This window comes from Tachyglossus aculeatus, chromosome 9, assembly GCF_015852505.1.
Source record: "Tachyglossus aculeatus isolate mTacAcu1 chromosome 9, mTacAcu1.pri, whole genome shotgun sequence".
NCBI lineage: Eukaryota > Metazoa > Chordata > Mammalia > Monotremata > Tachyglossidae > Tachyglossus > Tachyglossus aculeatus.
The window spans coordinates 58,764,503-58,791,424 of record NC_052074.1 but is presented as its reverse complement, the minus strand read 5'-3'; the positions used below and the strand labels follow the sequence as shown (position 1 = coordinate 58,791,424).

The 26,922-nt window shown below is 49.7% G+C and overlaps 1 protein-coding gene across 1 annotated transcript in view; it reads right to left on the bottom strand.

Annotated features, from left to right (window-relative positions):
* The window catches only part of AGPS (alkylglycerone phosphate synthase), a 112,609-nt gene extending 102,095 nt beyond the window's left edge, over nucleotides 1-10,514 (bottom strand). Inside the window, exon 1 of the mRNA XM_038750898.1 lies at nucleotides 10,354-10,514. Within this exon, the coding sequence (XP_038606826.1) occupies nucleotides 10,354-10,514 (161 nt within the window). The remainder of the gene's footprint in view (nucleotides 1-10,353) is intronic.
* Nucleotides 10,515-26,922: the final 16,408 nt, after the last annotated feature.

Below are 26,922 nucleotides of genomic sequence, written 5' to 3'. Positions count from 1 at the left end.
GTACTCTTCACCAGTAACCCCACGCAGTGTGGCTCAGTGGAAAGAGCACGGGCTTTGGAGTCAGAGGTCAGGGGTTCAAATCCCGGCTCCGCCACTTCTCAGCTGTGTGACTTTGGGAAAGTCACTTAACTTCTCTGGGCCTCAGTTCCCTCATCTGTAAAATGGGGATTAAGACTGTGAGCCCCACTTGGGACAACCTGATTACCTTGTATCTACCCCAGCGCTTAGAACAGTGCTTGGCACATAGTAAGCGCTTAACAAATACCAACATTATTATTATTATTATTATTATTATTGTTATTGTTATTATTGTTATTATTATTATTACTTTGTCCCGACCTGCAGACCCACTGAGTTCTCATCTCCCCACCGGGACTTCATTCACTCGAGGGGTTACGGGGACCGGCGGATCCCACGACCCCAGGTATGTTACCACTTAGCTCTGGGCCCCACAATCGGTGGCATTTACCGAGCACCCGCTGAGAGCAAAGCACTGGGCTAAGCACAAGGAACAGTACCGGGAACTTTCAATCCAATAGGGGAGATAAATGTGTTTATAAATTATGGGAGCAGGAGGTAAAATAACGATATGTAGCAGGCCGAAATAGTTGAATAAAGTAATGCGTATATAAATTCAGCTTGTTGTGGGCAGGGAATGTGTCTGTTTATTGTTGTACTGTACTCTCCCAGGAACTCAGTACAGTGCTCCGCACACAGTAAGCACTCAAGAAATACGGTCGAATGAAAATGTAAATATGTACCTTAGTGTGGAGAAGTATGTAAGAACTGTGTGCGGGGCAGACAATGACTCAGTCAGCAGGGGCATCCAATACCTAGTAGAAAGCCCTCTTCAGAGTGAAGCCTGCCAAACACATCGGCTGGCATGACCAATGGCTTGATTTCAAACAGACCAAAGAGGCCCGGTGACCTTAAACCTAGTGGCCGACTTTCCTGGCTAGTATGCCACGATGCAACTGACATTTACCTATGAGTCTCCAGAATCAACACTGAGCACACCTACCTATTCTTAGAGAGGGCTTAAGTCCTCAATCCTGCACGTGGCTCAGAAGGTTTCCTCCCTGATGCTCACGGCACTCTGACTCGTTTCCTGCCTGTCTTCTCCGATAGCCTTCGAGCTCCTTGAGGGCAGGAACTGTATCCTCCCAAGTGCTCAGGGCAGTTCTCTGCACTCAGTAAGTAGTCAACAAATACCATGGATTGCTTGATCTCAGGGTCCAAAGCCACTTACTTAAAATTCTTGTTCTGCCCAGCTCAGCTAAATTTTACGGCCGACGTGCCAGCATTCGCTGAACTTTGGGGGGCCAGAAAGAGTCTTCACGCCAAGCAACGGCCTAGGAATCGAACTTGCCTTCCAACGGGCCTCAAGACACAGGTCTTCCGTTGCCAGCGGGGAAGTCTCCTGGGATCAGCTGCCAAGAAGCCAAGCTTTCAGCTCCCGGATGGCATGTTAGCCGGGCAGCCTCCTCCTTCTCCCCCGGGAATGGATCCTTACAACTTTCATGTGCCTGGGTTCTGGGAACCACACGAAGCCGGCCAATGGCCGGCACAGCCGCACTCCCAACGCTTGATAATAATAATAATAATGGCATTTGTTAAGCACTTACTATATGCAAAGCACTGTTCTAAGCACTGGGGGGATAGAAGGTGATCAGGTTGTCCCACTTGGGGCTCACAGTCTTCATCCCCAGTTTACAGATGAGTGAACTGAGGCACAGAGAAGTGAAGTGACTTGCCCAAAGTCACACAGCTGACAACTGGCGGAGCTGGGATTTGAACCCATGACCCCTGACTCTAAAGCCCGTGCTCTTTCCACAGAGCCACGCTGCTTCTCATGCTGCAGGAGGGAAGCCCCACTTCAGAAGCAGAGGGTGGGCAAATTCTACCTCCCCTGGGGTTAAAATGGGGGGGTTCCCCCTTGGACTCTGACCCCATTGTTGGCCAGAAATGGTGAACTCCAGGTCATTATTGATTGATTGATTAATTGATTACCCCAGCACTATGATAGACTCATGTCCACTGGAGAAGCAGTGCGGTCTAGAGGACAGCGCACGGGACTGGGAGTCAGAAAGACCTGGGTTTTAATCCCAGCTCCGCCACTCGTCTGCCGTGGGACCTCGAGTAAGTCACTTGGCTTCTCTAGGCCTCAGTTCCCTCGTCTGTCAAAAGGGGATTAAGACTGAGAGCCCCAGGTAGGGCACGGACTGTGTCCAACCTGATTATCTTGTATCTACCCTAGCACTTAGAGCTGCACCTGGCACGTAGAGAGCACTTAACAAATACCATATAAAAAAATGCACAGTGGAAGTACTCTATACTTGCTGACATCCATCTCGTCAGATTAAACGGCCCCTCCGATCCAGACGGAGCCCTGCTGGGCAACCTACATTAGCAGTGCGACTCAATTCGGACCTTTGCCACCGCATCCTCCCACACCAACTAGACGGTGAGCCTGCTGTTGGGTAGGGACCGTCTCTATACGTTGCCAACTTGTATTTCCCAAGCACTTAGTACAGTGCTCTGCATACAGTAAATACTCAATAAATACAATTGAATGAATGAATAAACATGAGACTTGCCTCGAGCTAGGCAGCTCACATCTCCCGTTGCTCAAGCGACCACACTTCCCTCCACGGATTCCAAAGAGTTGCTGAATCTTCAGTTACTTCACTCTTGGAGAAAGAAGGGCAGCTCACCTTTGGGAACGGTTCTCCCTAAAGGGGCACAGCGTGACCGGATCGCGGCCACCCGCGGGTCTGCCCCTCAACTCGGTAGGAAACGGACGCGCTTTTAAAATACTCAGGTGTATTTTAAACCTGAGTTTTACCCGTCTGCCCGTTAACCCCTGGCCGACACCATGGAGTAAACTTAAAGGGGCTGAGGGAAGAGACTGTGAGCCCCATGTGAGATAGAGACTCTGTCCAACTTGGATATATTGTATCTGCCCCGGTGCTTAGAACAGTGTTTGACCCACTAATATCACAATTATTATTATCGACATCACTCCCACCGAGACTTTGAGCCTGCTATGTGCATTTGCTTGTGTTGTGTTTTATTGTTTCATCACTCTTGATGTGTCTGTCTCCCATCTCTCCCCCACACTTAGATTGGGAGCCCCTGAAGCGACAGGGATGGTGCCTAATTTCCATCTGGGTATTCTCTCCCATCATCATCAATCGTATTTATTGAGTGCTTACCGTGTGCAGAGCACTGTACTAAGCGCTTGGGAAGTACAAATTGGCAACATATAGAGACAGTCCCTGCCCAACAGTGGGCTCACAGTCTAAAAGACTCCCACCGCTTAGTATGGAGAGCCTAATAAATGTTACTGCTGCTATCAGAGTAGCGCCCTGGGAGAGATCAGGGCTACCGCTCCAAGGAAAACTTCTGGTCTCCCTGCCCGGATCCATGGCTTGGAAAGACCCAGCCCAGAGCGGATCAGGAGCGCTGGAAGATTCTCCCACTTTGGAGAACTGTTGTCTCCGGGCACCTGGCTACACGGCAAAGCCGAGTCTGAGTTATGTTCAGCAGACTGGCTTTTCTCCAGGTCTGTCCCCAAGTCTCTAGCAGAGATGAATTTTTACAAACTTAAAACAATTAATGGACACACGATTCACGACACCACGTTGTTCACAAAAAGAAAGAGTAGTTTTTTTTATGAACTAGCTGTTTCCAGAATTCTGAAATCAGGTTGCAATACTAAGAGCTATTCTGACATACGGTAGGAACTGAAGCACAAGTTAGGCAACAGTTTATCGGTTGATGGGGAAGGAAGAAAGTAAAGGATTCACTCTTCACTTTTTCATAATGGTGCAATCAACTTTGCCTGCAATTTTATTTTCAAAAAGCAGAAATAATGCAGTCCCCCAAAATGGTTCCACACGATCTCACTGACGTTGACCATTAATTCAATCGATCATCAGTCATATTTATTGAGCACTTACTTCCAGAGCTTAGAACAGTGCTTTGCACATAGTAAGCGCTTAACAAATGCCATCATTATTATTATTATTATGTGCACAGCACTGTCCTAGTCTTTGGAAGAGTCCCCAGTGTAACAATCAATCAATCGTATTTATTGAGCGCTTACTGTGTGCAGAGCACTGTACTAAGCACTTGGGAAGTACAAGCTGGCAACAACAGTTGGTAGACATGCTCCCTGCCCACAAGGAGCTTAGTCCAGAGGGAGCTTACAGTCTAAATGGCATAGTGGATAGAGCATGGATTTGGGAGTCAGAAGGTCATGGGTTCTAATCCTGGCTCTGCCACTTGTCTGCTGTGGGACCTTGGGCAAGTCACTTCACTTCTCTGGGCCTCAGTTCCCTCATCTGTAAACTGGGGATCGAGACCGCGAACCCCACGTGGGACAGGGACTGTGTCCGACTCAATTTGCATGTACCCACCCCAGCGCTTAGTACAGTGCCTGGTGCGTCGTAAGCGCCTAACAGATATAATAATAATAATTATTATTATTATTAGATTTGCATTAAACCTTTCACGGCTCTTCTTACACCATTAAAAACGACCAAAGAGGTGAAACTCCGCTGGAACCGCTCGTGGAAAAAAGTGAGCGGCGACGGTCTCGTAGCCAAATCAGTCATTGGAAAAGACCGAGACCCAGGAGGTCCGCTGAATGGTGGCCTGTGATATATTTAGCTAGTCATCAGCCAGATCAGGGAGAACAAATTAAAAACCAATTACACGTTGGTCCACGTATGAGTCAACCTCATGAAACTTGAGGTTTTGCATTCCTTCCTTCGGATCGCACGGCCCGCAAGCGCTGAGGCGGCATTCCCTGGGGCAAAGCCTGGAAATCCTGGGGCAGGTGGGGAGAGTGAAACCGGCAGGTGAGGAAAGTGGGAAGGGCGACAGGGAAGAAGAGCAAAGGAAGAGGGAAGGATACCCAAGACTTGTTGATCTCGCTGGACTCATCATCATCATCATCATCATCAATCGTATTTATTGAGCGCTTACTGTGTGCACAGCACTGTACTAAGCGCTTGGGAAGTACATGTTGGCAATATATAGACAGTCCCTACCGAACAGTGGGCTCACAGTCTAAAAGGGGGAGACAGAGAACAAAACCAAACATACTAACAAAATAAAATAAATGGAATAGATATGTACAAGTAAAATAGAGTAACAAATATGTCCAAACATATATACATATCTACAGGTGCTGTGGGGAAGGGAAGGAGGTAAGATGGGGGGGTGGAGAGGGGGAGAGGAAGGAAGGGGCTCAGTCTGGGAAGGCCTCCTGGAGGAGGTGAGCTCTCAGTAGGGCCTATAGTGTTGGTATTTGTTAAGCGCTTACTATGTGCAAGGCACTTTCTAAGCGCTGGGGTAGATACAAGGTAATCAGGTTGTCCCCCGTGGGACTCACAGTCTTCATCCTTATTTTACAGGTGAGGGAACTGAGGCCCAGAGAAGTGAAGTGACTTGCCCAAAGTCGCTCAGCTGACAAGTGGCAAAGTCGGGATTTGAACCCACGACCTCTGACTCCAAAGCCCGGGCTGTTTCCACTGAGCCGCGCTGTAAGGATTGCGGTTTTAAGGCCCTCCTTTTGCCAGCTTGTACTTCCCAAGCGCTTAGCACAGCGCTCTGCACACAGTAAGCGCTCAATAACGACTGATTGATTTTCATTCATCCCATCGTACTTACTGAGTGCCTACTCATGCGGGGCACTGTACTGATGACGCAATGCTAAAGGAAAGAGCCCGGGCTTGGGAGTCAGAGGTCGTGGGTTCTAATCCCGCCTCCGCCACTTGCCAACTGTGTGACTCTGGGCAAATAACTTCACCGTGCCTCAGTGACCTCCTCTGGAAAATGGGAACTGGGGCCGTGAGCCCCACGCGGGACAACCTGATAACCTTATATCTCCCCCGGCGCTTGGAAGAGTGCTTGGCACAGAGTAAGCGCTCAGCAAATACCATCATTTGCTCCAGGAGGAGCAAGACCTCCTCCAGGAGGCCTTCCCAGACTGAGCCCCTTCCTTCCTCTCCCCCTCGTCTCCCTCTCCATCCCCCCCATCTTACCTCCTTCCCTTCCCCACAGCACCTGTATATATGTATATATATTTCTACATATTTATTACTCTATTTATTTATTTATTTATTTATTTTACTTGTACATATCTATCCTATTTATTTTATTTTGTTAGTATGTTTGGTTTTGTTCTCTGTCTCCCCCTTTTAGACTGTGAGCCCACTGTTGGGTAGGGACTGTCTCTATATGTTGCCAATTTGTACTTCCCAAGCGCTTAGTACAGTGCTCTGCACATAGTAAGCGCTCAATAAATACGATTGATTGATTGATTGATTGATCATCATCACTGTACTAAGCGCTTAAGAGAGGGCGATGCAAAACTAAATGGACACATTGCCTGCCCACGGCTACTTTTCCTGGGCAGGGAAGGGGGTGACTAGCTCGGCTGGATTGAACTCTGAGCCCCACGTGAGACGACCTGATTCTCTTGCATCCGCCCCAGTGCTTAGAACAGCGCTTGGCACCTAGTAGGCACTTAAACACCATTCTTATGATGATTATTACGAGGCGCTCAAGAGATAGGGTTGATGGACAGATCAGCGTGGCCCAGCGGAAAGAGCCCGGATTTAGGAATCACAGATCATGGGTTCTAATCCCGGTTCCGCCACCCGTCAGCTGTGTGATTTTGGGCAAATTACTTCTCTGAGCCTCAGTCCCCTCATCTGTAAAATGGGGGTGAAGACTGTGAGCACCACGCGGGACAACCTGATCGCCTTGGATCCCCCCCAGTGCTTAGAACAGTGCTTGGCACATAATAAGCCCTTAAATTCCACACAAAAAGTCACAACTTCACCGGGCCTCAGTTCCCTCATCTGTAAAATGGGGATTAAGGCTGTGAGCCCCATGTGGGACAACCTGATTACCCTGGATGCCGCCCAGTACCTGGAACAGTGCTTGGCACATAGTAAGCACTTCACAAATACCATCATTATTATACTCTGTGCCTCGGTTCCCTCTTCTGTAAAATGGGGATGAAGACTGTGAGCCTACGGGGGACAACCTGATCACCTTGTATCCCCCCCAGCGCTTAGAACAGTGCTCGGCACGTAGTAAGCACTTCACAAATACCATCCTTATAGTTCTCTGGGCCTGTTACTTCATCTGTAAAAGGGGGATTAAAAGTGTGAGCATTAAAAGTGTGAGCCCCATGTGGGACAACCTGATAATAATAATAATGATGATGGCCTTTGTTAAGCATTTACTATGTGCAAAGCGCTGATCACCTTGGATACCCCCCCCAGCGCTTAGCACATAGTAAGCACTTATTAAGTATTATTCTCTAGGCCTCAGTGGCCTCATCTTTAAAATGGGGATGAAGACTGTGGCCCCCCCGTGGGACAACCTGATCACTCTGGATCCCCCCCAGCGCTTAGAACAGCGCTTGGCACATAGTAAGCGCTTCCCTAACACCATCCTTATTATTCTCTGGGTCTCAGTGGCCTCATCTGTCAAATGGGGAAGAAGCCTGCGAGCCCGCCATGGGACAATCTAATCACCCTGGATTCCCCCCAGCGCTTAGAACAGCGCTTGGCCCGTAGTAAGCGCTTCCCAAATACCATCATTATAATGATCTGGGCCTCAGTTCCCTCATCTGTAAAATGGGGGTGAAGACTGCGAGCCGCACGTGGGACAACATGATCACCCTTGATCCTCCCCAGCGCTTGGCATATAGTAAGCACTTCCCTAATACCATCCTTATTATTCTCTGGGTCTCAGTTCCCTCATCTGTAAAATGGGGATGAAGACTGCGAGCCCCACGTGGATCACCCTGGACCCCCCCCCCCCAGTGCTTAGAACAGTGCTTCGCACGTAGTAAGCGCTTCCCAAATACCATCATTATAATGATCTGGGCCTCAGTTCCCTCATCTGTAAAACGGGGATGAAGACTGCGAGCTCCCCATGGGACAACCTGATCACCCTGGATTCCCCCCCCTCCCCCCCCACCCAAGGGCTTAGAACAGCGATTGGGACATAGTAAGCGCTTCCCTAACAAGATCCTATTATTCTCTGGGTCTCAGTGGCCTCATCTGTCAAATGGGGATGAAGTCTGCGAGCCCCCTGTGGGACAACCTGATCACCCTGGATCCCCCCCAGCGCTTAGAACGTGCTTGGCACGTAGTAAGCGCTTCCCAAATGATGGTACATTATAGTTATCTGGGCCTCAGTTCCCTTACCTGTAAAACGGGGATGAAGACTGCGAGCCCCACGTGGGACAACATGATCACCCTGGATCCTCCCCAGCGCTTGACACATAGTAAGTGCTTCCCTAATACCATCCTTATTATTCTCTGGGTCTCAGTTCCCTCATCTGTAAAATGGGGATGAAGCCTGCGAGCCCCCCGTGGGACAAGCTGCTCACCGTGGACCCCCCCCCGCCACCGGCGCTTGGCACGTAGTAAGCGCTTCCCAAATACCATCATTACAGTTAGCTGGGCCTCAGTTCCCTCACCTGTAAAACGGGGATGAAGCCTGCGAGCCGTGTGGGCCAACCTGCTCACCCTGGACCCCCTCAGAGCTTGGCACGTAGTAAGCGCTTCCCAAATACCATCACTATAGTTATCTCGGTCTCAGTTCCCTCATCTGTAAAACCCTGGGCCCCCCCAGCACTTGGCACGTAGTAAGCGCTTCCCAAATACCATCATCATAGTTAGGTGGGCCTCAGTTCCCTCATCCGTAAAACGGGGGTGAAGACTGCGAGCCGCACGTGGGACAACCTGCTCACCCTGGACCCCCCCAGCGCTTGGCACGTAGTAAGCGCTTCCCAAATACCATCATTGTAGTTAGCTGGGCCTCAGTTCCCTCATCTGCAAAACGGGGATGAAGACTGCGAGCCCCCTGTGGGACAACCTGCTCACCCTGGACCCCCCCCAGAGCTTGGCACGTAGTAAGCGCTTCCCAAATACCGTCAGTATAGTTAGGTGGGCCTCAGTTCCCTCATCTGCAAAACGGGGATGAATTCCGCGAGCCCCCCGTGGGACAACCTGCTCACCTGGACCCCCCCAGCGCTTGGCACGTAGTAAGCGCTTCCCAAATACCGTCATCATAGTTCGCTGGGCCTCAGTTCCCTCATCTGTAGAACGGGGATGAGGTCTGCGGGCCGCACGTGGAACAACCTGCTCACCCTGGACCCCCCCAGAGCTTGGCACGTAGTAAGCGCTTCCCAAATGCCATCATTACAGTTGGCTGAGCCTCAGTTCCCTCATCTGTAAAACGGGGATGAAGCCTGCGAGCCGCACGTGGGACAACCTGCTCACCCTGGACCCCCCCAGCGCTTAGAACGTAGTAAGCGCTTCCCAAATACCATCACTGTAGTTAGCTGGGCCTCAGTTCCCTCATCTGTAAAACGGGGATGAAGCCTGCGAGCTCCCCGTGGAACAACCTGCTCACCCTGGACCCCCCGCCGCCAGGGCTTGGCACGTAGTAAGCGCTTCCCAAATACTGTCAGTATAGTTAGGTGGGCCTCAGTTCCCTCATCTGCAAAACGGGGATGAATTCTGCGAGCCCCCCGTGGGACAACCTGCTCACCTGGACCCCCCCAGCGCTTAGAACGTAGTAAGCGCTTCCCAAATACCATCATTACAGTTAGCTGGGCCTCAGTTCCCTCATCTGTAAAACGGGGATGAAGCCTGCGAGCCGCACGTGGGACAACCTGCTCACCTGGACCCCCCAAGCGCTCAGAACGTAGTAGGCGCTTCCCAAATCCCATCATTACAGTTGGCTGGGCCTCAGTTCCCTCACCTGTAAAACCCTGGACCCCCCCCCACCACAGCGCTTGGCACGTAGTAAGCGCTTCCCAAACACCATCACCATAATTCGGTGGGCCTCAGTTCCCTCACCTGTAAAACCCTGGACCCCCCCAGCGCTCGGCACGTAGTAAGCGCTTCCCAAATACCGTCATTATAGTTGGCTGGGCCTCAGTTCCCTCACGTGCAAAACCCTGGGCCCCCGCGCGCTTGGCACGTAGTAGGCGCTTCCCGAATACCGTCATTATAGTTAGGTGGGCCTCAGTTCCCTCATCTGTAAAACGGGGATGAAGACTGCGAGCCGCACGTGGGACAACCTGCTCACCCTGGACCCCCCCAGCGCTTGGCACGTAGTAAGCGCTTCCCAAATACCATCACTGTAGTTGGCTGGGCCTCGGTTCCCTCACCTGCAAAACCCTGGACCCCCTGCCCCAGCGCTTAGCACGTAGTAAGCGCTTCCCAAATACGGTCAGTACAGTTCGGTGGGCCTCGGTTCCCTCATCAGTGTTCCCCCCCCCCCCCCACGTCACAGGCGGCGCGGACTGACCGTCTCCTGGGGATGGCGGCGGGGATGGCGGCGGGGGCGGCGGGTCCCCGCAGGTGTCCGCTCAGCACCCGCAGCCGCCGCCCCGCGCGCTCCCGCTCCGGTCCTCCCGGTCCTCCTCCTCCTCCCCCGGCCTCCGCCCGTCCCGCCCAGGCGTCCGCCATGATGGCCGCCGCAGCCGCCGCCCAAGGCCGCTCAGCGCGCGGGGTCAAAGGTCACCGCCGGCGCCGACATTCGCCGGGACGCATCCCGGCAGCCACCGCGCGGCAGAGGGGGGGGGCACGCCACGCCCCCTCGCGCCTCCTCACGCGCTCGCGCCCCGCCCCTTACGTCCGGAGCCACGCCCCCTCACGCCCTCTCCCTACGGCTAGTGACACGCCCCCTACGTCCAGAGCCCCGCCCCTCGCGCTCGCGCCCCGCCCCTCGACGCGAAGAGCCACGCCCCTCAACGTCCAGAGCCCCGCCCCCTCGCGCTCGCGCCCCGCCCCTCGACGTTCATAGCCCCGCCCCTCGCGCTCGCGCCCCGCCCCTCGACGTCCAGAGCCACGCCCCTCAACGCCCAGAGCCCCGCCCCCTCGCGCCCGCGCCCGCCCCTCGCGCTCTCTCCCCGCCCCCTCTCGCCTACGTCACGCCCCTCGACGTCCAGGGCCCCGCCCCCTCGCGCACGCGCCACGCCCCCTCGCGCGCGCGCCCCCGCCCTGACGCCCAGAGCCCCGCCCTTCTACGTCCAGAGCCCCGCCCCTCGCGCTCGCGCCCCGCCCCTCGACGTCCAGAGCCCCGCCCCTCGAGCTCGCGCCCCGCCCCTCGACGTCAATCAATCAATCAATCGTATTTATTGAGCGCTTACTGTGTGCAGAGCACTGGACTAAGCGCTTGGGAAGTCCAAGTTGGCAACCTATAGAGACAGTCCCTACCCAACAGCGGGCTCACAGTCTAAAAGGGGGAGACAGAGAACAAAACCAAACATACTGACAAAATAAAATCAATAGAATAGATATGTGCAAGTGAAATAAATAAATAAATAAGTAGAGTAATAAATATGTACAAACGTATATACATATATACAGGTGCTTTGGGGAAGGGAAGGAGGTAAGATGGGGGGATGGAGAGGGGGACGAGGGGAAGAGGAAGGAAGGGGCTCAGTCTGGGAAGGCCTCCTGGAGGAGGTGAGCTCTCAGCAGGGCCTTGAAGGGAGGAAGAGAGCCAGCTTGGCGGATGGGCAGAGGGAGGGCATTCCAGGCCCGGGGGAGGACGGGGGCCGGGGGTCAATGGCGGGACAGGCGAGAGCGAGGTACGGTGAGGAGATCAGCGGTGGAGGAGCTGAGGGTGCGGGCTGGGCTGGAGAAGGAGAGAAGGGAGGTGAGGTAGGAGGGGGCGAGGAGATGGACAGCCTTGAAGCCGAGGGTGAGGAGTTTCTGCCTGATGCACAGATTGATTTGTAGCCACTGGAGATTTTTGAGGAGGGGAGTAACATGCCCCGAGCGTTTCTGGACAAAGACAATCCGGGCAGCAGCATGAAGTATGGATTGAAGTGGAGAGAGACACGAGGATGGGAGATCAGAGAGAAGGCTGGTGCAGTAGTCCAGACGGGATAGGATGAGAGCTTGAATGAGCGGGGTAGCGGTTGGGATGGAGAGGAAAGGGCGGATCTTGGCAATGTTGCGGAGCTGAGACCGGCAGGTTTTGGCGACGGCTTGGATGTGAGGGGTGAATGAGAGAGCGGAGTCGAGGATGACACCAAGGTTGCGGGCTTGGGAGATGGGAAAGATGGTAGTGCCGTCAACAGAGATGGGAAAGTCAGGGAGAGGGCAGGGTTTGGGAGGGAAGACAAGGAGTTCAGTCTTGGACATGTTGAGTTTTAGGTGGCAGGCAGACATCCAGATTGCAGCCCTTGGCCCTCATGCCACCGGGGACCCATCAACATCAGCCCTCATGCCACCAGGGCCCCATCAACATCGACCCTTATGCCACCAGGGCCCCGTCAACTTTGGCCCTCATGCCACTGGGGCCCTGCCAACATCAGCCCTCATGCCACCATGGCCCCATCAACATCAGGGCCCCGTCAACATCGGGGCCCCATCATCACATTTGTTTTGTTGTCTGCCTTCCCCTTCTAGACTGTGAGCCCATTTTTGGATAGGGATTGTCTGTTGCCGATTTGTACTTTCCAAGCACTTAGTACAGTGCTCTGCACACAGTAAACGCTCAATAAATGCGATTGAATGAGTGAACGAATGAATCGGCCCTCTTGCCACCCGGGCCCTGTGATTGTCGGCCCTCATGCCACCTGGACTCTGCGAATGTCAGTCCTCATCCCACCCGGGCTCTGTGATACAAGGCCTCAAGCATCCGGACCCCATGAATGTCAGCCCTAATACCACCCGGACCCTGTGAACATTGGCCCTCATGCCACCAGGGCCCTCTGAACATCAACCCTCGTACCATCCCGGTCCCTTGAATGCCACCTGGGCCACGAGCACATCGGCCCTCATCCCACCTGGACAAACCACCCCAAAGTCCCCCTCCCTTACTCTGCCACTGTTTGAGCCCAAGTCCAATAGGAGCTATTGCCCATCCATTCTTTTGATTCCCCACCTTGGGGAACAGATTTCCCTCCCTGAGAAGCAGAGAAACCCCCCCCACACACACATTCCAGTGGGGTCAGTTGGCCACTTCCCCAAAATGTCATTAGAGAGACCGAGGGACTCCCTTATTGTCCTGCCTTATTTGGACAAAGTCACTCTCTCCTGCCACTTGGCCGAGACCTAGTTCCCACTGAAGTAGCCGACATCACTTGAATCACCTCTACCTCTCAAGGACGATTTGAGGGCAAATCCAGGGGGTCAAGTTTGGCCAGCCTGAGAAGTGAAGGATGATTTCTTTTTTTTTTTTATGGTATTTGTTAACTGCTTACCATGTGCCAGGCACTATACTAAGTGCTGGAGTAGATACAAGATAAGATGGTTGGACACAGTCCGTATACATGTATATACGTTTGTACGTATTTATTACTCTATTTATTTTACTTGTACATATTTATTCTATTTATTTTATTCTGTTAATATGCTTTTTTTTTCTCTGTCTCCCCCTTCTAGACTGTGAGCCCACTGTTGGGCAGGGACCGTCTCTATATGTTGCCAACTTGTACTTCCCAAGCACTTAGTATAGTGCTCTGCACACAGTAAGCGCTCAATAAATACTATTGAATGAATGAATGACTCATGGTCTTAATTCTCATTTTACAGATGAGGTGACAGGTACAGAGAAATTAAATGACTTGGCCAAGATCACACAGCAGATAAGTGACAGGGCCGGGATTAGAACCCAGGTCCGCTGACTCCGAGGCCCAAGTGCTCTCTCCACTAAGTGATGAGTTGAATAGTTTATTTCCACAAAGTACAAATCAACCAAATGTAACAGGTTTCTCTACCCCTACAGGGGCTGGGATGGCTTATGAGGAATGCCTAATCCACTTACTCCGCTACCTGTTTTTACCTTGGGAGAAGACAACCTAATAAAAAACGTCTGGGTTGGAATTTTGGTGTTCTCCCAATCTATTTCCTGTCCTAATGAAAGGGAGGCAGGGGGCAAATCATGGAGGAATGTATACGGGACACTCCCCATTCTTTTCATTTCCTGGCGTTAGAAAGAAGGGGCTGAAACTGGGGCTCAAAGGTTTCTGAAGCCTGAGCTGGAAAAGTGAAGGGCAAGGGAGGGCAGGCAAGACACCTGATTTCCTGAGGGGAAGGGGGACTGTATCTCAAGTGGCATGAGGAACGCTGCTGTGCCCCCTCTCCCAGGGTGCCAGGTGGGTGAGGCCATAGCCATCTTTAGTAAATGCCTACAAGGGAAAGAGAGAGAAATGCCCAGAGGAAGCAGTGCCTGTTGTGTGGAGGGCAATGTGCCCAGCGAGCCAGATCAGGAATGGGGCTTACAAAATTAAACGTGGATCTCTCTAAGACAAAGACTGTGATGCTTGGCCCACTTTTTGCCGTTCTTGGCAGAAAGATCCAGCTTTTGCTGCCCGTTTTTCTTTTAGGCCTGCCAAGTTCAAAAGCGGGTCAGAGAAGTTCATTCCTCTAAAAGCCCTGGTGGGTGGCTCTTGGACCAAAGAGGAATTGGATTTGGAAGCCAAATCTGTTTCTTACGCCCTACCTCGAAGATATCCTATCTCCTGAGCTCTTGATTCCACAGAACCCTCTGGGTGAGGAGCCAGGATTCTTCTTCCCTAACCCTATTTGTTTCGTTTGGTTTTTTAATGGCACTTTTTGAGCACTTATTATGTGCCAGGCACTGTACTAACTTTTGGGGTAGATACATGCTAATCAGGTTGGACCCAATCCATGTCCCACCTGGGGCTTACAGGGTTAATCCCCATTTTACAGATGAGGTAACTAAGGCACAGAGGAGTTAGGTGACTTGTCCAAGGTCACACAGCAGGGAAACAACAGAGCCGGGATTAAAACCCAGGTCCTGTCTCAGGCCTGAGCTCTTTCCACTAGGGCAGGCTAGATAGAGCAGAAGAAAATAAAAATAAGACGTTTCAATATTTATGCCTTGAGGATGTGTGCTTTTTGCTTTTTCACACTATGTCAAATTAAATCTAAAAATCCCTTCGGTTCCTACGTGTTGTTGTCCACTCAACCTGTAAGGGGAAGCCCACCTTTCAATCAAGTTTTGTGATCGTTGGTGTTTCTTTTGGCATAGTGATTCTCATTGATCTTCAGTGCCATCCCTTTTTATGCTAACTGCTCCAGTTATCATGTAAACTTTTTCTTTATGTAGAGAAAACGACGTATCGATACAATTTAAGAAAAACGTATTTCACCTATGTTTCATTCAGGTTAGTTCGGTCCTGCACTGGAAAGACAAACTAGTTCAATTCTTTAGTGTTTCCAAAAGAAACTAACATGAACGGGGCTTGCAAGTTTATGTTAAAAAGTCACAGATGAATTTTCTCTGGAGTAAGACGCAGTGGTATTCAGCCTCCTGTGCCTGTAGATGCTCCTCCTCTCCAGACACAGAGCCCTGATGTCCTCCCAGCAGGATACTAATTCTACTCCCTCCCCTGGTTTTGCACCAAACACGGAGTTTGTGGAAACCCAGAATGTCAGCCCCCCATTTCAGCCCACCTCCAGAGGTGTGCGTTGCCTTATCTTTTGAATGAGGGGAAAGGGGGATGGTCCAAGCTGTCTCTGGACAGGAAGGTTTTCAAAAGCCTAAGGTCAGCTGGATCCTATCCCACCAGGATTACTGCGTCGGCCTCCTTGCTGATGACCCTGCCTCCTGTCTCTCGCCGTTCCGTTGCATACTTCACTCTGCTGCCCCAAACATTGTTCCTCACAACCGTTCAGTCCATCTTTCCCCACTCCTCAAGAACCTCCAGTGGTTACCCAGCCACCTTTGAATCAAATGAAACTTCTTTACCATCAGCTTTAAAGCACTCAATTACCTTGCCCCCTCCTACCTTACCTCCCTGATTTTCTACTTCAACTCAGCCCATACGCTTCTAATGCCAACCTACGCACTGTACCTTGATCTCACCTGTCTCACCACCGTCCCGTAGCTTCACTTGTAAAAAGAAATTGCCCACATCCTGCCTCTGGCCTGGAACGCCCTCCCTCTTCATAGCTGACAAATGATCACTCTCCCCACCTTCAAAGCCTCGTTAAAAGCACATCTTCTCCAAGAAGCCTTCCCCAGCCAAGCCCTCATTTCCTTTTCTCCCACTCCCTTCTGCAGCGGCCTTGCACCCTTCCACTAGGCCAGGCTAGATAGAGCAGAAGAAAATAAAAAAAGAAAAAAAAATAGAAAAAGGATTTGCACCCTTTATTCACCCCTCCCTCTGCGCCCTCTTTATTATGTACATATCTATTATTTATATTAACGTCTGTCTCCTGTCGGACTCTAAGCTCACGATAGGGAACGTGCCTACCAAGTGTGTTGTGTTGTCCTCTCCCACGCAAGTATTCCGCGCACGCTAAGTGCTCAGTAAATACGGTTGATTGGATGATCGAACCCTGGCTTTGCCGTGATGTAGCACGAATGAGAAGGAATGATTTTCAGGAAGGTGAAGTAATAATAATAATAATAATAATGGCATTTGTTAAGCGCTTACTATGTGCAAAGCACTGTTCTAAGTGCTGAGTAACCACATTCCTTCAATCAATCCCAGCCGACCGACTGGATCCAGGGCCCAAAACCGTAAGGCTGTCATAAAATACAAGGCCCTGGGATGATGCTTAAGCGGCCGACCGATCAGATAAGGCCAACTTGGTAGCCAACTTTGTAGAGTCAGGCTGGGGGGACATTTGGCTGCCAATACAACCAATCAATACAACCAATCGATTGTATTGGTTCCCCAAACTACGGGTCATCTCACTTCCTCTTGCAGGGTACCTGGTGGGCACAAAGCTGATGGTTTTTTGCCCTGTCCTTCCTCTATGTGGTGCCTGTTGGGAAGTAGAGTAGCCTCGTAGAAAGAGCGTGGGCCTGGGCGTTAGAGGACCTGCCCTCTAATCCTGGCCCTGCCACCTGTCTGCTCTGTGACCTTGGACAAGTCACTTAACTTCCATGTGCCTCAGTTTCCTCATCTGTTAAATGGGGATTCAATACCCATTCTCCCTCCTAGACTGTGAGCCCCAGATAAGAAGGGTACTTGTTAAGCGCTTACCAGATGTCAAGCACTGTTCTAAGTGCTGAGGTAGATACAAATGTGTCAGGTTGAGCGCAGTCCCCGTCCCACGTGGGGCCCACGTGGGGAGTCGTCGTTAATCCCCATTTTACAGACAAAGTAACTGAGACCTTGAGAAATGAAGTGACTTGCCTAAGGTCACACAGCAGACATGTGGCAGAGCCGGGATTAGAATCCAGGTCCTCTGACTCCGAAGCCCGTGGTCTTTTCAATAGACTGCTCCACTTCTGTTTCCAAGACATGCCTTCTCTTATTTTACCTTGACTCTCACTCGAACAGCTTCCTTGACTGCTGTGTGCCTTGCCCTTCAACCAATCCGCATCCTCTAGACTGTAAACTGTTTATGGGCGGGGAACATTTCCACTAATTCTGTTGCATTGAACTCTCCCAAGTGCTTAGTACAGTGCTGTACACATCAGAATATCATCGACTGACTGATTTTTAGACTCAGGCCATGGATATGGACTCGGTCTAGGGGAAGTTCAAACTGGATTGTTCCCACCTTTTCCCGCCGGCCCTATGACCCTTATTTGTTACCCATGACATCCAACGAATCCCAAGCTAATCTGGGGGCCTGCCAAACTAGGGTCACTACCCACTGTGCAGCTGTTCCTCAGGATTGGATGATGTTGAACCCTTAAGTCCTCAGGATACTGGGAGGAATAAGTAATAAAAAAAAGCCGTTGCGTATTTTACAGACCTTAACTCCAAAGTAATTGTAAGTCATTATAGTAATTATAGGGCCAGACCTCATGGCGAGCCTCAGTGACCAAATATACCTTGGGGTAAAGCGCTTCCCAGCTTGGGGCAGATGAACTCTCTCCATGACTCTAAGTGGCACCCTGGAATCAATCAGTGGTATTTATTGAGCCCTCGCCGTGTGCAGAGCACTGTACAAAATGCTTGGGAGAATACAGTTCAACAGAGTTGGTTAATACGCTCCCTGCCCACGGCGTGCTAACAGTCTAGTAGTAACCTTGCAAGCTTTTCTCTAGCTCTCATGGCTGCTATTTGACTTCCGGGGAAGATCAACTATTAATATTAAAGAAGCAGCATGGCCTGGAGGAAAGAGCCCGGGCCTGGGAATCGGAGGACTTGGGTTCTAATCCCGGCTCAGTCACTTCACTTCTCTGGGCCTCAGTTTCCTCACCTGTAAAATGGGAGATTTTACAGCCCCTCAGACTGTGGGCCCCATGTGGGTGGGACCTGATTATCTTATATCTACCCCAGTGTTTAGTACGATGCTTGGCACAAAGTGCTTAACAAATACCGTTATTACCCCAGCATTTAGTACGATGCTTGGCACAAAGTGCTTAACAAATACCGTTATTATTATTAATAATGTTTTATTATATTATAATACAATATAATATAATGAATATTATATAATATATAATTAATAATGTTATTGATGATAATAATAATGGCATTTATTAAGCACTTACTATGTGCAAAGCACTGTACTGCTGTGGCTCAGGCATCAGACCAGGGGGATTAGGAAGAGGAGCCTTTTTTCCATTCTTAAACAAGGACTTTAAATTTCACCAGACATTTGGCCCAATAAAGGAAGTACCACGGGACTGTGAAGGACAGCTAACAAGACGACTGAGGAGGCAGCCCACGGCCCGGGTGGACCCAAATACGACACTGTCTGTAAGCCAGGGAGCAGACTCCATTGCCGGACCAGGCTTCCCACTACCACTTAAGATTCCTCACCAATAAGGGGAGAGCCGGGAAGTGTGAGGGGCAAGGAGGGAATGGTGCATTATTATTATTATTATTATTATTATTATTATTATTCTTATTATTATTATTATTATCATTAGTGTATTTGTTAAGCTTTTACCATATGCCAGGCACTCTTCTAAGCACTGGGGTAGATACAAAGCAATCAGGCTGGGCACAGCCGCCAACACAGTCACAGTCGTAATGCCCATTTGACAGATGAGGTAACTGAGGTGCAGAGAAGTGAAGTGACTTGTTCAAGGTCACACGGTAGACAAGAGGCGGAGTCGGGATTAGAATCCAGGTCCTTCGGGCTCCCAAGCTTGTGCTTTATCCACTAGGCCATGCTGCTTGGAGGAAGTGGGGCGGGAGATGGCCGGGATAAAGGACAGTAGACAGGCTCATTTTCCTTTGCCCCTCCTGCCACTAAAGCAGCAGAAGAAAGTGCCAAGATATGTAGTCAGGGGTGGGTTTCTATGTAGGTATTACCCTGCTGCCCCGTTCACTGCATTTCAAATTCTCTTCCAATGTTATCTGGCTAGGAAAACCCTACATACCCATGTCCCTCCCAAGCACTTAGTACGGTGCTCTGCACACAGTAAGTGCTCAATAAATACGATTGAATGAATGAATGAATGTGCCTGAAGAGTTGTAATGAATCAATCATATTTATGGAGCACTTACCATATACAGAGGACTGTACTAAGTACTTGGGAGAGTAAAATATATCAGAGTTGGTAGTCGCATTCCCTGCCCACAGCGATCTTATGGTCTAGAGGGGGACAGAGACTTTAATATAAATCAATGAATTTTGGAGGTGTACTTAAGGGCTGTGGGGCTGAACGAGGGGGTGAACAAAGGGTGCATATCCAAGCACAAGGGTGATGCAGAAAGGGAGAGGGAGAAGAGGAGGTGAGGGGGAAGGCCTTTTGGGGAAGATGGGGTTTTAATAAGGCTTTGAAGGTGGGGATAGTAATTGTCGGATATGAGGAGGGAGGGCATTCCAGGCCACAGGCAGGATGTGGGCAATTTCTTTTATAAGTGAAGTTATTGCTCTTCCAACTTCTTACAGTTTTTTTTTAATTGAATAATAACTCTATTTAAGAAAAAAGATTAAATGACCGGAAAGGGAATATTGGGAAGCATCATGGCCTAATGGAAAGCACGTGCCTGGGAGGCAAGGGGGCCTGGCTTCTAATCCCAGCTCCACAAATTTTTTTTTTTTAAAGGCATTTGTTAAGCACTTACTATGTTCCAGGCACTGTACTAAGCGCTGGGGTAGATACAAGATAATCGGATTGGACACAGTCCCTGTCCCATACAGGGCTCACAATCTTAATCCCCATACTACAGATGAGGTAACTGAGGCTCAGAGAAGTTAAATGACTTGCCCAAGGTCACACAGCAGACATGTGGCAGAGCCAGGATTCGAACCCGTGACCTCTGACTCGGTCACGAAAGCCCGTGCTCTTTCCACTGAGCCACGCTGCTTCTCTAAATGGGAATGAAACACCAGTTCTCCCTCCCCTATAGACTTTAAGCTGCAAGTGGGACAGGAACTAATCTTATGTCTAACCCAATACTTTGTGTAGTGCTTGGCACATAGTAAGCGCTTAACACATGCTATCATTACTATCATCATTGTTATTGTTATGCTCTGTGGTATTGTACACTCCCAAGCGCTTAGTAGAGTGTTCTGCACACAGTAAATGCTCAAAAAGTACCATCGTTGGTTGACTGATTGATTGTCCTCCAGGCACTAGCTACGTGGGGGCAAAGGACATCATCAACCCAAAGAAACTGCTCCTATGGGGCAAAGTTACTGGTTTCACCCATAAAGCTTTTTGGGGAAGGAGGAAGAAATGGAGAAGGAAAAGGAAAGACTTGAAGAGACTTGTGATTATATTTCACGGCTCCTCCTCCGGGTTACAGATACATTTTTCTAGAAGAACAATGCCCAGGAACTCTCGCAGAAAGATAGCAGTAGTGGCAGCAGTAGCAATAATGTTGATCAAGCTGCTACTGGGTGCAAAACACTGAACTAAGCACTGGGAAAGGACACATGGGCGAGCAGTCCCTGGCCTCAGGGGATTCATAATCAAAGAATAAAGAGGAAGAAGGAATTGGCGGCAGCCACAGAGGGAGAGATGAAATAATAAAAATATTAAAATCACATATATGTATGTACATATTTATTACTCTATTTATTTTACTTGTACATATTTATTCTATTTATTTTATTTTGTTAATATGTTTTGTTTTGTTGTCTGTCTCCCCCTTCTAGACCGTGAGCCCGCTGTTGGGTAGGGGCCATCTCTATATGTTGCCAACTTGTACTTCCCAAGCGCTTAGTACAGTGCTCTGCACACAGTAAGTGCTCAATAAATACGATTGAATGAATGAATGAATGAAAGACAAGATTTATAGATTAAAAAAGTGGTAGAGTACTATGGCTAGAGGGGCAGAATTTTGGGCTCCTTGCATCAGGCCAAATGCTATTCATGTACAGCGAAGTAAAATGGAAACAGCATGCCTTTCTGAGATGTCAGCTCACTAGAGGCATTATTTGCTGAACGGACTTCCTTGTAGTGTAAAACTCTGCTGGGAATAGAGTGATTTTGCTCCTTAAAAGATTAGTGAATCATGTAGTGACTCTTTGTTCTTATGTCAAGTCACAGAGTTCTCTTGTCAGATTCTAGGATTTGTCAAGCAAAACATTTTAAGCAAGCCTGAACCAAACCCTACTTCTAGAGGGGCCAGAGTGGTGGCTCAGCAGTGGGAAGTGAGGGGAGTGTAGAAATTTCCCCTGGAGCGTGTCCTAGAGGATAGAGCCCAGGCCTAGGAGTCGGAAGGTGCCAATCCGGCTCTGCCACTTGTCCGCTGTGTGACCCTGGGCAAGTCACTTCCCATCTCTGAGCCCAAGTTCCCTCATCTGTAAAATGGGGATTAAGACTATGAGCCCCATGTGGGACAACGGCTAAGCCCAACCTGATTACCTTGTATCTAACCCAGCACTTAGTACACTTAGCAAGTGCTTAAGAAATGCCCTAAAAAAAGAGAGACCCCAGTGCTGGAAATGTGTATTTGTGACAATATGTCTGAAACATATCTCTCCACCTGGGCCTCTCTATATAGATGTGTGTGTGTGTGTGTGTGTGTGTGTGTGTGTGTGTGTGTGTGTGTGTGTCTGTCTGTCTGTCTGTCTGTCTGTCTGTCTGTCTGTCTCTGGGACATTCGTTAGCATCTCTGAGACATCATTCATTGCCTGTTGCCACAGCAACCAAACAGCCACCCCACCACCACCACACACACACAGGCACGGATGCATGCACGCACACAAAGACTACTAGTAGAAGACAAGATTCTACAGTCTTTCTTCTTTCAGTCTTTTAGACTGTGAGCCCACTGTTGGGTAGGGACTGTCTCTATATGCTGCCAACTTGTACTTCCCAAGCGCTTAGTACAGTGCTCTGCACACAGTAAGCGCTCAATAAATACGATTGATTGATTGATAGTAGAAAGATTACAGAGAACCAAGCCTCACCTTCAGAGTTGGGCCAGACAGCTGTTTGAGCCTCATCTCTTGCCTCTGAGAATTGAGTCACAGCACCTCATAACAGCCCCCCATGGGGTCGAGGAGCAAGCAGAAGGGCCACAACGTGGACGCTTCACTTTCCAGGAAGCCCAGCCAGCCGGCCATGATACACTTAGCTTGGCTTGCCCCCTCACCATACACAACTCCCCCTTCCCGTGAACCGTCTCTGTCGCTGACTCTCCCTCCCTCCTCACACGTTCCATCGTCTCTTCTCACCTCTACCATCCCACCATCATCCTCCCCTCACCTTCTGAGAATCGACAAAGTGAAAATTAAAAAAAAAACTGTGAGAGATTCAGGGGAGGGCTGTGAAGGAAGGGCAGTAAGGCAGTTGTGACTGACTGCTTAGCCCCAAGTAGTTCCTCTGAGGGAGACAATGGTACCATACTTTCCAGCAGGCTGGGGATTTGGCAGGAAAGATGAAGCCGTTATCCTCCTCCTGCCCCGTTGTGGCGGACTTGGATGAGGGGCGTCGGAGTAACGTGGGGAGGAAAGTCTGGGCCGCCAGCCCCCGTCCCTTCTTTACGAACAGAAAATCACTACTTCGAGGGTCCAGCCCCCGGTTTTGTGGCTCAAAAGGAAGGCCGCGAAGTCATGACTCTGAGGGGCGGCTATGGCAACTCCCCCTTGAAGAATAGAAAAGAGATTAAGCTGGTCTCGGCTGAACAAGCTGCAATCAATTTAGACAGCCGCCTGCTTCCTCAGCTGAAAAACATGGGAAATGGTGCAGCACAAATGGGCAAACTGCTTGACTCTCCCAAATATTTGTGAGCTAATTAATCTCTGTCCATCGCTTTGTTTGATAGGTGGGTATCTTCCTGCTCCGTTACATGCACAGGAAGGCAGAGGCCCATTCCAAGAATGAGGTGGGGGCGGGGACGCGATGAGGAAAACACAGAAGCCATTTTCAAAATTACAATGTTGGCTTTGTATGATGTAAGGCAAGCACGGTTTGCGGACGCTGCTCTCGGCGGTGCCAGGTCTGAAGAAGGAGCCACGGACAGTTGCCGACCCGATTCCGAGGCCCGACCCCAGAAGTGGGGTCTGGGAAGTCAGGGAAAAGCTGCCGTTGGGTGGGATGGTCATTCTTTAGGGCATAGGCAACCTAAAGAAGCCCAAGGTCCCAGGAGACCAGAAACCTGGACAATCTGACAGCTGGATCAGTGCTCACCTCATGGGATCCCAGAGGCCCAAGGAAATCTCCCAGGGGCCCAGAAGACCCACGCTGATTGCATATTCTTTCCATAGAAATATGCTAATTATCAGCGCTCAGCCACAAGATCTGAGCAGTGTGGCAATTCCCTGAGTGCCCGCGGGTGCCCAAAGAGAGAACACAGAGCAGATGAGTTCAGTGTTTCCATAATTGAGGTTTTCTGAATAATAATAATAATAACAATGGCATTTATTAAGCGCTTACTATGTGCAAGGCACTGTTCTAAGCGCTGGGGAGGTTACAAGGAGATCAGGTTGTCCCACGGGGGGCTCACAGTCTTAATCCCCATTTTACAGATGAGGTAACTGAGGCCCAGAGAAGTGAAGTGACTTGCCCAAAGCCACACAGCTGACAATTGGTGGAGCCGGGATTCGAACCCCTGACTCCAAAGCCCGTGCTCTTTCCACTGAGCCACGCTGCTTCTCCAATCCTCTGCTGTAGTTCCCACAAAGCTGGTAGCAGCAGCTACTATGCAATGCAGTCAATCAAGCAATCATTCATTGGTATTCAGTGAGCACTTACTGTGTGCCAAGCCCTGTACGAGGTGCTTGGGAGAGTAGTAATAATAATAATAATAATAACGATGATGGTATTCGTTAAGCGCTTACAATATATCAAACACTGTTCTAAGTGCTGGGGTAGATACAAGCTAATCAGGTCCCACATGGGGCTCACAGTCTTAATCCCCATTTTCCTGATGAGGTAATTAAGGCACAGAGAAGTGAAGGTCACACAGCTGGCAGAGGTAGGATTAGAACCCATGTCCTTCTGATTCCCAGGCCCAGGCTCTATCCACTGTCAATCAATCAATTGTATTTATTGAGCGCTTACTGTGTGCAGAGCACTGTACTAAGCTCTTGGGAAGTACAAGTTGGCAACATATAGAGACGGTCCCTACCCAACAGTGGGCTCACAGTCCAGAAGATACTACTTCCCTAGAGTAGATTGTGAACCCCATGAGAGACTTAGACCTTGTTCAATTCCCACCTCTGTAGTTTCTCCCAGTGCTTAGGACAGTGTTTTGCATGTAGCAAGCACTTAATAAATACTACTACTACTACTACTATGAAAATACTATTACTACTGTCCCCACCCAACCTGCTCAGAAGAGAAAAGAGCAGGTCGTGGAAGGAGAGCAGAAGGGAAAATTTACCTGTAAGCCAAAAACAGCCTAGTTTTCAGCCCATGAATTTCATTGACCATCATCATTATCAAGAGTCACATTTTTTTTTATCATATTTGTTAAGCACTTACTATGTTCCAGGCAGCACTGATGCAGATAAAAATTGAGCAAGTTGGACATACTCCCTGTCTCACATGGAGCTCACAGTCTTAATTCCCATTTTACAGAAGAGGTAACTGAGGCAAAAAGGAGTGAAGTGACTTGACCAAGGTCACGTAGCAGGCAAGTGGGGAAGCCGGGACTAGAACCCAGGTCCTTCTGACTTCCAGGACTGTGCCTATCTACTAGGCCACACTGCATCTGTTGAGTCCAGGGCTTGGGCACTGCACTGCACTTGGCCCTTGCCGTACATATAGTCTATGTATATTCTATTTTATTTTGTATATATTCTATTTTGTATCTATTCTATTTTATTTTGTTAGTATGTTTGGTTTTGTTCTCTGTCTCCCCCTTCTAGACTGTGAGCCCACTGTTGGGTAGGGACTGTCTCTATATGTTGCCAGCTTGTACTTCCCAAGCGCTTAGCACAGTGCTCTGCACACAGTAAGCTCTCAATAAATACGATTGATTGATTGATTGATATAGTCAGTCATCTCGGAGAGCTAGCAGAAAAAAAAGTAGACACAAATTTCCAGTTATACACTATTCCTACTCCCTCTTTCTTAGACTGTGAGCCCCATATGAGTCAGGGACTGTATCCAATCTGACTGTCTTCTATCAGGTATATTGCTTGGCACATAGTAAGCACTTAGGGAAGTCCAAGAGTCAGAAGACCTGCGTTTTAAACCCGGCTCCACCATTTGTCTGCTCTGAGACCTTAGGCAAATCACTTCACTTCATTGAACCTCAGTTTCCTCATCTGCAAGATGAGGATTTAAGTCTTAACTCCCTCTTACTTAGACTGTGAGCCCCATTTGGTATAGGGACTGTGTCCAACATGATAATCTTGTATACAATACAGTGCTTGACACACAGGAAGCACTTAGCAAGTCGGCTTCAAGGCTGTCCATCACCTCGCCCCCCTCCTACCTCACCTCCCTTCTCTCCTTCTCCAGCCCAGCCCGCACGCTCCGCTCCTCTGCCGCTAACCTCCTCACCGTACCTCGTTCTCGCTGTCCCGCTGTCGACCCCGGCCCACGTCCTTCCCCTGGCCTAGAATGCCCTCCCTCCACATGTCCGCCAAGCTAACTCTCTTCCTCCCTTCAAAGCCCTACTGAGAGCTCACCTCCTCCAGGAGGCCTTCCCAAACTGAGCCCCCTTTTTCCTCTCCTCCTCCCCATCCCTCCGGCCCTACCTCCTTCCCTTCCCCACAGTACTTGTATATATTTGTGCAGATTTACTACTGTATTTTACTTGCACATATTTACTATTCTATTTATTTTGTTAATGATGTGCATTTAGCTTTAATTCCATTTGTTCTGATGATTTTGACACCTGTCTACATGTTCTGTTTTGTTGTCTGTCTCCCCCTTCTAGACTGTAAGCCCGTTGTTGGGTAAGGACCATCTCTGTATGATGCCAACTTGTACTTCCTAAGCGTTTAGTACAGTGCTCTGCACACAGTAAGCACTCAATAAATATGATTGAATGAATGAGTGAATACTATTATGATGATTATTATTAACACATATGATCATTATTCTACAGTAGCTATGAATTCTGTCTTTCTAAGGCATGGCCCTAGGTAGGAGTCTCTCACTCGTGCCTGAAGCCGAGGAAAGAAGGTTTATTTTTGTCCTCAAAGTGACCAGGGCAAGGATAAAAGCCCCCAGCTGAAGCAGAACACCTCTCTTCCCTTTCGGCCTACTTGGCCTGGGCTGAGCAAGATCAGATTTGTTGGGCAGCCCTGCTAGATCGCAGAGTCCTAGGCACGTGGGGAGGGCGCCTAACCCCTAAACTCTCAGCTATCCATCTCACTTCCCACCGCCCACCTCCAGAGCATTTATAGCCACAACTTCACACTTGGTTTTTTGCCCCTAACTTTAATTTACTTCAGTGTCTGGCTCCCCGGCTGGAGCGTAAGCTCCTCGAGGGGAGAGACCACGCCTGCCAACTCTACCAAATGCTTAGTACGGTGCTCAGCACAGAGGAAGCACCCAATAAATACTACTGATTGATCAATAGGTTGATTGATTAATTGGTTGGTTGGCTGTGCAGAATGC